The sequence below is a fragment of the Amblyomma americanum genome, chromosome 5, assembly GCF_052857255.1.
Source record: "Amblyomma americanum isolate KBUSLIRL-KWMA chromosome 5, ASM5285725v1, whole genome shotgun sequence".
Classification (NCBI taxonomy): Eukaryota; Metazoa; Arthropoda; class Arachnida; order Ixodida; family Ixodidae; genus Amblyomma; species Amblyomma americanum.
The window spans coordinates 202,362,727-202,375,885 of NC_135501.1; the positions used below are offsets into that span (position 1 = coordinate 202,362,727).

General features: G+C 46.9%; 1 protein-coding gene and 1 long non-coding RNA gene across 2 annotated transcripts in view; one reads left to right on the plus strand and one right to left on the minus strand.

The window, feature by feature from the left end:
- The window catches only part of LOC144133447 (uncharacterized), a 58,057-nt gene extending 55,806 nt beyond the window's left edge, over nt 1-2,251 (minus strand). The window contains exon 1 of the long non-coding RNA XR_013315054.1: nt 2,085-2,251. This is a non-coding gene — a long non-coding RNA (uncharacterized LOC144133447). The remainder of the gene's footprint in view (nt 1-2,084) is intronic.
- A 3,991-nt stretch (nt 2,252-6,242) lies between these two features.
- LOC144133445 (uncharacterized) lies at nt 6,243-11,512 on the plus strand. Its single transcript, XM_077666545.1, has 4 exons — nt 6,243-6,822; nt 7,054-7,152; nt 10,322-10,398; nt 11,398-11,512. The coding sequence occupies exons 1-4, from the start codon at nt 6,601-6,603 to the stop codon at nt 11,429-11,431; spliced, it is 432 nt and encodes a 143-aa protein (XP_077522671.1). The 5' UTR covers nt 6,243-6,600; the 3' UTR covers nt 11,432-11,512.
- The last annotated feature ends 1,647 nt before the right edge of the window (nt 11,513-13,159 follow it).

Consider the following 13,159-nt stretch of genomic DNA (forward strand, 5'->3'; position numbering starts at 1 on the left):
GCCTCTAATGCGCACGCGCTGATTGGTCCCGGTGCGGCAAGCATACGCGCAGATTGCGAGGGTGCGGGGGCGCTGGCATCGAGGCACCCTATGCGTAGCTCCACAGCGATACGGCAAATTCGGTAGCACGCTGCCGTTGCCAGGCTTGCCTACCCATATTTGCCGTATGCTAGCAGTTGCCGTGCCTGCCATACAGAGGTGTTAAAACTGGCTAATGTTGCTTCCTGGCGTTAAGCGACGTTAAGCCTCTCACCATGCTAGTTACTGTCCGGTCTCAAAGTACACCGTAGCCTGGGAACGTTTGCAAATCGCTGGTGGAGGAAGAAGAGAAATTATTTATTACAGCACTGTACTCAGTTAGGAAAGGGAGGTGGGGATGGTCGTTGCGCTGTGTGGCAGTCCCTATTCTGGGACGCATTGACCGCCGCCGCTGCCCTCTGAACCACGGTCATTCATGATCTCAGAGAACCTGCTATATGCGCTCCACCCTATTCTTATTCTTCTAGTTATTCTCTCTCATGACCCCGATTAGCGGTCACTGCATGCCCTAAGTAGAGGTATTTCCTTACCACTTCGAGCATTTCTCAACAAATTGTAAACTGCTGTTCTCTTGCGAGACTGTTGAAAATTGTTGTTGTGAGTTCTGGTAATGCCCAGTCACATGCATGCATTCCTCGACGATCATGATTGGTGCATCACTTTCGGAAGTAATCACCATTATTTCGACAAGCAAGTACCTTCGATATAGGAAGGGAGCAGCATGGTAAGTGCGCCGAGATACAAAAATGCAAAGTGTAACTGGTTTTTATGGAGGCAAAACGCAAAGGCGCCCGTGTGCTGTGCGATGTCAGTGCACGTTAAACATCCCCAGGTGGTCGAAATTATTCCGGAGCCCTCCACTACGGGCACCTCTTTCTTCCTGTCTTCTTTCACTTTCTCCTTTATTCCCTCTCTTACGGCGCGGTTCAGGTGTCCAACGATATATATGAGACAGATACTGCGCCATTTCCTTTCCCCAAAACCAATTATTATTATTATTAAAGTGTAACCGGCTTCGCGTTCTGCCCACTCGACCTGCCTATGCCGTCGTGCGCATCAACGTAAATAGACAGTTAAAATAATTTCGACAGTAATAAATTCTAACGCAGCTAATCTGTAGAGGTGGCTTTGCGACTATTCGAGTCAAATTTAAGAACTCGGCATGGACCCTATAATTTACAAGTAATTTTTTTAATTGCAGCTCGCAACCAATTTGGGCGACACCTGACCGCGCGTTTTGAGCTGTCCCTCCCCTCTGGTTCAGTGTACTAAAATAATTTGAAAGCCTCGCCTTCCACGGAAAGGTGTGCGTGAGCCATGTTCTCGCCCGACGAGTGACAGACTCACAATCGTCATCATCATCAGCCTGACTATGCCCACTACAATCCAAAGCCTCTCCCATGTCTCTCCAATTAACCCTATGAGGAACTTGCGCTGAAGTTTGCGGTGCCGACTGCAGCGCCATAACGCTCTGCCTAGCGAGAAGAGCAAGCAGTTTTGGATAGTACTATTAGTACTTTTCCGCGCCACTTTCAGGCGCCACTTTCAGGCGCAAGCCTCCGCGCTGTCGAAGGCGCACGTGCCGTGCGTCAGCTATCTGGGCTACGCCGAGAGAAGCTAGGCAAAGAATGCTGCCAGCCAAACGCGGTTATCTAATCGCGCAGAATGTGTTCGCGCGTTTGCAGCGCCCCAAGCGGTTGATAAAGGCGGTTTTGAGTCACCGAATGGAACAATTGCAGTGCCACCTTGGCAGCGCAGGTTACCCATCCTTTGCCAGCCGTCCTTTACTTTACTCACAGTAATACCGGTTTACTCCAGACCAAACCAACGCTTCCGAAGGGACACAACATAGAATGAACGTAACGGCGTAGCAGAGCATGTGGTCAAGGTTCTCGAGAGCGCAATGCTATGGAGACTACAAAACGGGCGCTAACACCTGAACGCGCCAGAACAAAAATGCACTGAGACGCGAATGGGACGAAGCGGCACAGACAAGGGCTCGTAGCGGTACAAGAAACCTCGCTGATTGCGTAGCAGCCACTCACGCCAAACAGGTTTTCCGCCCTCGTAGATGCCACTTTATCTTCTGTCTTCATCTTGGTAAGATGCTGCGCCGCCGTTTGAGTACGTACCGTCTTTGTCAGAAGTAACTTAGCAGCCGCGACGGCCGCGAGAACGGGCTTCTTGCCGAGTGGCGGCGCTGCAGTCTCTGACGCTGGCCGCTGCTCCCTGGCTGCGATCGTAAACTGGGTGACGTAAGACCGGCCTCTCGCCCTCCTCCCTTGGATGATAAGTAAGCAGGGAGTATGTGCGGCGAGCAGTTTCGCTCCCTCGGAGTGCTGTCATCAGCTGTCGTACCGAGCAAGGGCGCAGGCTATAGCGCAGGCTTATGTCAGCCAGTTTACACTCGTAGCCGGAAAGAAACGGCCGGCGCCGAAGTTCGCAGCACCGTCGCTCGGCTGCAAGACCGCTCCAGCCACCATTTTGTGTCTGATTTGACCTTGGTTTAACCTTTAGAAGCAGAGCATAGCAACAGAATTGAAACTGACAGATCGACCTTGGCCGATTTCGACCAAAATCGATGTAACAACACCGTCACTCGGCTGCAAGACCGCCCCGGCCACCATTTCGTGCCCTATTTGACCTTGGTTTAACCTTGAGAAGCAGAGCATAGCAACAGAATTGACACTGACAGATTGACCTTGGCCGATTTGGACCAAAATCGATGTAGCAACGCCGTCACTCGGCTGCAAGACCACCCCGGCCACCATTTTGTGTCTGATTTGACCTTGGTTTAACCTTAAGAAGCTGAGCATAGCAACAGAATTGACACTGACAGATTGACCTTGGCCGATTTGTGCCAAAATCGATGTAGCAACGCCGTCACTCGGCTGCAAGACCGCCCCGGCCACCATTTTGTGCCTGATTTGACCTTGGTTTAACCTTGAGAAGCAAAGCATAGCAAAAGAATTGACACTGACAGACTGACCTTGGCCGATTTGGACCAAAATCGATGTAGCAACGCCGTCACTCGGCTGCAAGACCGCCCCGGCCACCACTTTGTGACTGATTTGACCTTGGTTTAACCTTGAGAAGCAGAGCATAACAACAGAATTGACACTGACAGCTTGACCTTGGCCGATTTGGACCAAAATCGATGTAGCAACGCCGTCACTCGGCTGCAAGACCACCCCGGCCACCATTTTGTGTCTGATCTGACCTTGGTTTAACCTTAAGAAGCTGAGCATAGCAACAGAATTGACACTGACAGATTGACCTTGGACGATTCGTACCAAAATCGATGTAGCAACGCCGTCACTCAGCTGCAAAACCACCCCGGCCACCATTTTGTGCCTGATTTGACCTTGGTTTAACCTTGAGAAGCAAAGCATAGCAAAATAATTGACATTGACAGATTGACCTTGGCCTATTTGGATCAAAATCGACGTCCGAGCATAACTGAGCGTGCTCGACACGATGGCGACCTCCTAATTTGGCCCGGGCTACTCCCAAATTTGACCTCGGCCTATTTGGACCAAAACCGATTCCAACCATAATTTACTGTGTCCGACATGATGGCGACTTCCAAATTTGGCCCGGGCCATTGCCAAAATGATATCGCTCGACCTTTGGGTATAACCGCGGTTAAATCCTGCCTAACTTTTTTTTTATCCCAGAGAGGAAATTTACAGCTTCTTGAAAGAGAAAAACATAAATCGATGAGCTGTCAAATGAGATGTGGCTTCAGACTAACGGCCTGAGAGGCGAGTTAGTGCTTGATGGAATGAACGGCAGCGCAAACAAGGACATTGACAAGAAAGAGACACCACATGCGCTAAGAGACCTCCTTTTAGTTTTTTAATTCCTTTTATCAGAATCTGTTACCGTTTTCTACAGGGGTTAAATTTTCTTGTTCGTTTTCCTGATGTTGCTGCTTTTTTTCCACGTGCTGTGTTCGTAGCGATAATTCGATGTCACATGCTTGAGCTGAATGTTTAAATATGCCACCTTTCCGCGCAATAAACAGTTTGTAGTGTGCGCATGTGGTGTCTCTTTCTTTCTTGTTAGTGTCCTTGTTTGCGCCGCCGTTCATTTCATCGAGATGTGGCTACGTTCCCTTGCATCTCTCAGACATATGTGATCACATGAACATCTTGAACGTAAAATTTCATTAAAAAACAAAAAATAATAACGAAAATGAGCGAGGAAGTTGCTGCATTTCACATGAAATTACAACTCCGGAAACGCCAGATAAAAGCGAATAAGCTGGACCACTTTCCATCTCTCAATTAAGTCACTAGGAAACGTTGCCCAAGAATCTTGACATGTTTTCCCAGACTTGCTCTGCAATCTCGAGGAAGAATAATAATAATAATAATAATTGGTTTTGGGGAAAGGAAATGGCGCAGTATCTGTCTCATATATCGTTGGACACCTGAACCACGCCGTAACGGAAGGGATAAAGGAGGGAGTGAAAGAAGAAAGAAAGAAAGAGAGAGACGCCGTAGTGATGGGCTCCGGATAAAATTTCGACCACCTGGGAATCTTTAACGTGCACTGACATCGCACAGCACACGAGCGCCTTAGCGTTTTTCCTCCATAAAAACGCAGCCGCCGCGGTCGGGTTCGAACCCGGGATCTCCGGATCAGTAGCCGAGCGCTCTAACCACTGAGCCACCGCGGCGGGGCTCGAGGAAGAATTCAAAATTCGGTTTCAAGACGTCATCAGCCTCTACAAATAGTTATAAACTTTCGCTCTCTTTGCTGTGCTAGTCGACGATGTTGAGCCGGAGTTGCAGATGGAGCTCACTGAACTTCGAGCAAGCACCACATTACGACAGATGTTTGAAGACGCAGGTGTCCCGGAGTTTTAAACAAATTTTTAAGATAAGACAGCTGTTCCAAACAAGGATCATTGTCATGTTCGGGAGCACATACTTGTACGAGCCCCTCTTCTCTTTATTGAAAGTGAGCACATCTGTTCTGCGCTCGAGGATGACAGACGACCACCTCAGAGCCACCACGAGAGTCGTCTCTGCAAAAGACCTAACGCTAGACATTGCATCCCTTGCCGCTGCTAAGCTTTGTCAAACCTCAAGCCAGCAGCATGCTTATAACTGAAGGGAAATTCCCGCGATAAAAAGCAAAACCTTCTTGTCCAGGCTAATTATCTTCGTTGTTTCTTATGTTTATTTAACACACTACAAGAATGACATTATTAACCCCCCACCCGCATAGGAAAAAATAAAGTGAAATAAAGTGATTTGTCATTTTTTTTATGTACGCTGTGTTTTGTTAACCGCGTACTTTTCTTTTTTCATCGCATGTATGACACCCTGACAGCGCCATCTCTATGTATCATTTCTGTGCATAAACTGACACCTCACTGAGTGTTCTTGTTTGTATATATTCATTAATGCTGCTGAACTGTGTTCAGGGGGACCAGTCTTCGTCAACTTGCTCATGTGCCGCTTTTTTCCGCCAACCCTTTCTTCAGCTTGAAGAGAAATAAAATCTCATCTGATTTGATTTGATTTGGTAGTGATTGACCCCATTCTGTTCCTCTTATTTTTCGGCTTCTGGCCCGCGTGCCACGAAATTTTCTCAATTCTGCCCGCATATCAATGTGAGCTTGAGACCTCTGTGCTATACAGGCTCAAGTAATCGCATTCAGCGTTCCATTTCCTCCTGGCAAGACAACGATACCAGTATTTATAGCAGGCGCAGAACAGGTGGCCGAGATGACAGATAAATTAGCCAGAAGGCTGCAGGCTCTCATAATAAATGCTTTTCGGAAGATACGTGTCGAAGCCGACGGTCCCCGACTGAGCTCGCTTCAGCAGCCGTCGTCTGGCCTGCTATAGGAAGTGAAGAGACGGCTTCTCAGAAATGCTCATGTTAAACTTGTCAGCCTTAATAGTTTTTTTTTTGTTTCTAGTGGGTTTTTTCACGCAACCCCTGAGGGTTTCAAAGGACGATTCCTGTTAGTGTTCTTGCTCGTCGAGTGGCGCCATCTATTGCAGACGCGTCTGTTTCTCCTTTCTTCTGTAGACCCATGGGACAGGAAAAGAAAAAAAAACAGCACATCGGCAATTTTTTTCTTTCTTTTTTGTTTCTTTTACCCCAGCAAGCGGGCTAATGGTGAACCACAGCTCGTTTCTGAGATGCGACTGCGAGTCTCGATAGCCCTTCCCACATCCTCTGTGGAACACTGTCTGCCAGCAGCATAAATGCCCGTGTTCTGATAGCTACGCGCTAAACAACGCATGCGACCAATCACAACAGTTGGGGAATCCCTTTCAACATCCGCGGCTGCAGAGTGTTTTGATGGGTTCTAGAAGACGCGAAGAGGGCGGCATCCGAAAATATCTGCTTCTACCCTACACACGCAAAAAAAAGTGACGTCACAAGTTTGAAGACGACACATTCTCGTTGACAGCATACTTTTATCTCTGAGAAAGGCAGCGACCATAAATAGGCTGCGAATTCGCCGGCATCCCAAACAGTCTAGCGATCCAGTACCAGGACAGAAGCGTAGCCTTAAGTATACCTCGCTACGAAATGAAGATTACGTGTCCTCTGTTGTTGACTGTGGGGGTCTTGGTCGTGGGCGCGACTACTGGTGCAGCCGAGAAACCGAAGATACTAATTGGAAAAAAAGTCGGGGTGCCAAAGTCCCAATTTCACAACTACCAGCACATCGCAGACGAACTGGCGCGCCTGATGTCCAGAGGCCGGCAGTCACTCCTCGTTGTGACGTCCATAATCGAAGTGAAGGTCAAGGTAAGTATCAAGTCAATACATCATACCGTGCGTAGTTTCTTCTTGGTTCAAAGAACAGAAGTTCAAAGCCCGCTTCCAGACAACGGCTTGTTAGTGATGCCCACCATGAACTCCCAACCTTACCACTGCCTATAGAATTTTCATCCTAATTATGAACACTGTCACGTATTATAATACGTGGCAGTATACTGTCACGTCGTGTGTGTGTGTGTTTCTGCCGTGTGTTTTCAGATCGTTGCGGGAAGCTTTATCTGGATAAAGATCCTGGTTACCGAATCTGACTGTAGACCCGGGACCAGGCAGTCGGAGTGCAAGATATTGCTTTGTGCGGTAAGTGGCAGTTATGTACAATAGTGCACCTTCATGTAAGATGTCTCGTGCTCGTTAAAGTACAGTGTGACGGCTTGTCTGGACACGACGGTACATAAGCATCTATGCTTCCATGTGTATGTTGCTGCTACGCTAACATTCAATAGCTTGTTTTTAATTGTGATGGACGGCCCACCCATCTACTTCATATGAAGATGATACTGAGCTCGAAGTCCCAGTATGGAGTGCTGAATTACACGACCCCTTTTGGTGTCAATTTATTATTCATTTACTAATCTTGCTTTTTCAATAAACTTGAAGCCAAAAGAAAAATCTACCAGCGCCGGTGATAGCGCGAGGGCGAAAGCAATATCGAGGGTGTCGTGACATAATGACTCGGATCCGGGTATCCCAGAAACCTTCGTCGTAATACACGAGCTTTTTTTTTAGAAGGTTCAAAATTTTCAGAGTTTTTGATGTGAAAAGAACCTTTTTGCAGCATACTAATGCCAGTTTTGGCGGACGTCAAAAAACATGCGAATCATGCTTACTATTAAAGTTATTAACTAAATTCTAGTACTTAACTTTTTCATTATTACCGATAGGCAACTGCTTGCGATCAGAGATTTGTAGCCGGCAGTTAGTAATGGTCATATCAGCGTTTAGAATTCCAGAAACGCGACTACCCTCGCCGCTGTGGCTCAACTAATTTTGGATAAATCACGCCAAATCGCGTTTATTTTGCGCTTCCGAGAAGCTTGCAAGAAAAGCAACCTCTCCAGTGCACGTAACTCGTCGAGATAGCCAAAATTTGTTGGACCACAGCGCCGAGGGTAACCGCGTTTTCAAAATTCTAAAAACTGACGAATAGTACTTACGGTGGGCGACGCGCCTCTCAATAATTAAGGGTCCTAACGATAGTAGTTAAAAAGTTAACTATTCAATATTAGTTAACCAGCATACTAGCTAGCATGTCTTCAGTGGCGAAGCCAGAAATTTTGTTTGAGGGGGGCTCATGCTGCACCACGGCCTCCTCCTTATATAATTTGTAGAGGAATCAAATACATTAATCATGATTGCATTGCCATTGCCAATGATATTGCGTATTAGATGCTCCAAACAAAGTCTTGAACGCTGCGCACTGTCTAGACAAGTAAAATATGTATATTTCATAAAAGAATATATTCGTATGTCCCAAAAACTGTGGCAGAAATAACTGATATCAATGCTTCCTTCTTTATTGTCTATTTAGTAAGCAAAGAAAATATCTCATGAATTTTAGAACTATATCAGTTGGAAACCGACAAAGTAGTGCATGTCCCTGATATGAATAATCAAGTTGAGGACAAATATTTTAACGAATCTTTGTCATTCAAGAACATTGTTTACAATTTTGCACATATGCAATAGCAAGGAAAAAATCTCAGTGACGCTGTCCTTCGTTCCATTGTATTGCGCGGGCGCAGCTGTCCCCAGTCGAGTATTGTATGTAATTGCACCGAAATTATAGTCGCAACAGAGAGCACATATAAAAAGCAGGAATTCTGCAAAATATACATTAGAAATGCGGAGATACAATGGAATATCACAAATGCGAAGATACAGCTTGACAAAGGGCAAAAAAGCGTCGCTGGGAACAAAATTCACTGCATGTATGCACAAAACATGGCAAGAAGATATTTAAATATACGTATATTGTCTAATAAATCTACATACCTAATTTAAGGTTGCTCTATATAATATGTCAAACAAGCTAAAAAAATACATGTTGCGCAATCACAGATATTAACCTTTACGCATAAAAAGACAGACCATCCTGCAAGAGTAAAACTATGATCGCAGAAATCGTGATATGTATTTGGCCATGCTGTGGTCGCGACAGCACCGCATGGATAGAATAATAGAGGAAGAATGCAGAAATCAATACGAAAATGTGTACTTCAGCTGCCTGCAAAGTGGCAACAATCTTTCTGCACAGAAAATTAAAGAAGGGTATTGGTCTGGTTCGAAAAAGAAGTAAAAGCAGGTAGCTAAAAAAGGAAAGAAAAGGACAAACTAAAGCCACAGGTGACGCGACAAGGTGAACTACCCAATATCCGAGAGTGTTTGTTGGGAAACGCCGTTTGGGCCGGGCTTTCTATTAGCAAGGTCGGTCAGATTGGTTAATGACGTCCTCGTAATTTTCGTATTCGCCTGATAACTTTGATCATGATGCTAACTGTTACAATAAACGGCAGAAATTTCTGCGGTTATAAAGGCTAATGAATAGTCATACGTTTACTAATTACGCGTTTATGATACTGAAGGAACAGAGCCTTTTACTTGCATTGGTTTTGCTGCTTCTCTATGTAAAGTTAAATGTTTATGAGAAATTTATATCCATAAAGTTTCGGAATTGAAATCCACGCGCTCCGTAGATTTCGCGGCTGCCGCCAGATGACGCGACGAGCCTGCTCGTCATCGACACGTCCTTGAAACTTTATGCTCGGATGGGGCTCCTTGCATTATATGTGACTCCAGGTGCATGGGCGTTAACTGCCACGAAATCCAGCCCGAGTTCGCAATGTTCGCGCCGAAATGTCTTTTCGAGCGTGAAAAAGACATTGTAGACAAAATCCAGCATTATTTCCAGCACCGGTGGTTGTTTTGGTCGGCGGTGCATAACAGTACGAAAAAATTTCGAGGGGGGCTGAATCACCATAAGCCACCCCCTGCACGTCTTAGATGCATTCCGATGTACTACACCGCTGACAATGCTATGCCAAAAAAAAGTGCTCTTCGAACTCCGAAAACCTGTTTTAAAAAATGTGTAAAGTCTTAGGTGGAACACCCTGTATACGCACGCACGCACGCACGCACGCACGCACGCACGCACACACACACACACACACACACACACACACACACACACACACACACACACACACACACACACACACACACACACACACACACACACACACACACACACACACACACACACACACACACACACACACACACACACACACACACACACACACACACATACACACTGCACATATACAGTGCAGTGGAATTCCTTACTTTACATTCGACGAACGGCACATCATCAATCCCTCTTATGCTGCGATCGTTCAAGGCCTCCCATATCTTACCGACGTCGCCCCTATGACTCACTTATGCGCCTCTCTCCCACTTCTCTCCGCAGCCTTCTTACACCTGCAAAGCGAAGATCTTTGAGGACTGGACGCAGACGAAGTTCCTGTCGAAGCACTGCAACTTTCAGTAAGGATGCGGTCGTCATGCAACCTCGTTTACTGAAACGCACAGTGAATTCAATCACAAAACGGGGGGACACGTAAATCGGGCTCAATTAGTCGAGGCGGAACGCAGACTTGCATATACACTCTAAACACATTAGCCCATATAATATATTGGAGTAAAATGATCTTCTAGTGCACTCCCTTATAGCTGACCAAGAAAACTGGTTTTTGAAAATGATAATAATAATAATTGTTTTTGGGGGGAAGGAAATATATCGGCGGACACCTGAACCGCGCCGTAAGGGAAGGGATAAAGCAGGGAGTGAAAGAATAAGAAAGGAAGAAAGAGGTGCCGTAGTGGAGGGCTCCGGAATAATTTCGACCACCTGGGGATCTTTAACGTGCACTGACATCGCACAGCACACGGGCGCCTTAGCGTTTTGCCTCCATAAAAACGCAGCCGCCGCGGTCGGGTTCGAACCCGGGAACTCCGGATCAGTAGCCGAGCGCTCTAACCACTGAGCCACCGCGGCGGGGAGCACCAATTGCTTTCTCTGAATTTTGCTTAGTCATATGTCTTTTGCCCTTTTTATTTATTGCCTGCATTCTACTTACGTGTCGGACCTAGCTATCACAAACCTATGGCAATTAGTCCTAAAAGTTTTTTTTTAATTTTATGATGATGTACCCCGTGAAAAGAAGCGCGAGTTTCGCTCATGCTGCGTTTTTATGGAGGAAAAACGCTAAGGCGCCCGTGTGCTGTGCGATGTCAGTGCACGTTAAAGATCCCCAGGTGGTCGAAATTATTCCGGAGCCCTCCACTACGGCACCTTTCTTCCTTTCTTCTTTCACTCCCTCCATTATCCCTTCCCTTACGGCGCGGTTCAGGTGTCCAACGATATATGAGACAGACATACTGCGCCATTTCCTTTCCCCCAAAACCAAATATTATTATTATTATTATTATCTTTCCACTCGATTATTATTCATTCTCCATGTTTTCTTCTTCTTGTTTTTGTAGTGAAGACGTGAAAGGGCAGAGACAGCGCTGCTGAGCCAAGTATATCTTAACGCTGTCCGTGGCCACATGATAATGTTCTCGCCTTGTTGCTTAAATAAATTATTTTTGTTTCCCATGCGAGGACTGGTTTCCTTATGCGATTTGGCAAATCAACACTGAGCTTATTCTCTTACCGTGCTTTTTTAAGACAGCCGAAAACATTCAGCAAACTTTCTGTTGAAACGCCCACGTGCTTAAAAGACTATAGACATCGTATTTCTTTTTTTTTGCTCCAAGATTTTTGTTTTAATGGGTAGCTAGTGGTTCAGAACCGCTGAAATTCGACCTGAAAAGCTCGACCGCGACGTAATTTATTAATTACCTAGCCATTTAACACGGTAAGTTTTGGTTTTGATTTCGATCTCGGGGCGCATAGGCATGGCTTGACGTTATGTTCATGTGCGAGAGTCACACGCGCCCCCTGAAGGTAAGGCATCGATGACATGCACACACAATCCAGTGACGCACACACGCAACTTGCGGAGCACTGATCAAGAAGGTCGTGGCTCGCCAGATCGCCTAGCGAGATCCAGCCTTTTGCATCACGCGGTGTGCTACTCGTCATCTGCATGACGTCACGTTGTTTATGTCACATCGACTGCTCGTCGTAGGTTTTGAATGGTGAGGTTTCTGTATTGCCTGTGATTAAAGCCGAATTAAAATATCTCCTTGGCCAATGGAAGTGTTACTGTTGCCGGGGGGGTCATATTTGTTTCTGAGCGATTTTTGAGTTTCCCGCCCGCTGTTCACGTGACGTCAATTGCGCAGCGCACCTGCGTAGGCAGCCGCGGCGACGCTACAACATGGCGATTGAGCGCGCAGGCGGTCGCATCGTGTTGCATCCACTGCCGTGATCCGCCTCCGCGTGCCGCCAATGCGTACGCGCCGATTAGTCCCGCCGCGTCAGGCGTACGCGCAGCTGACCGGCACGTGGCGCCATCTAGCACCCTCAGGGCGATCTGCGCATGCGCAGTGGATCCGGGCGGAAGCGGATAACGGTAGCGGGTCGCACTACGCCAAACTCTCTATTAGCGGGTTTATCCGGGTTCCAGGAATAATCCGGTAATGACACCCGTCCCAAGCCGTGGGAGATGGGGCGACGTTTGTCAGCGCCCTTATATTTAATTTCTACCGGAAAACAGGGTATTTTATGGGACAAAACTTGCATCACTACCAACGCCTATTCGATGGGGCAATGGTACATTGCCCCTTTACTCCCTGCTTTGTGCAGTCCCTCTCGAGCCGCGAGCAGCCCACCGGAACGTAAAAAAACCTGCTTCTGCATGTAAACCTGTTTTTCAGCTTGAGCTTTTAGTTGCGGCCATCCCAACAACAGACAACTTTAGCATACCATACACCGTGTTACCATGCACTACCGCTGCTGGAATACTGCAAGCCCGGGCGCCGAAAAATAGTCCAGCCACATAGTTTCAGTTTCACGTGGCCTGAGGCCATGGATCGTCCAGCCAGCCGAGCAAAGCTGTGCGCCGTTTCCCTCGCTTCTGCCCGCTTAGTTCTTCCGTGCTTCAACCGCACCACAACTGCACGCTCGTCACGTACGCGCTGTTTGCTGTCAGTGTGGTGGAACCTCCTCGCAAGCGGCCATGCCTGCCGCTTGCGGGGAGGCGCCACAATAGTATGTCACACCGTTAAGAAGATCGAGGAGGCCTTCACCATTTTAGACTAGTCATGTTTCAACATCCTGACGCTCTGCACACAGTAA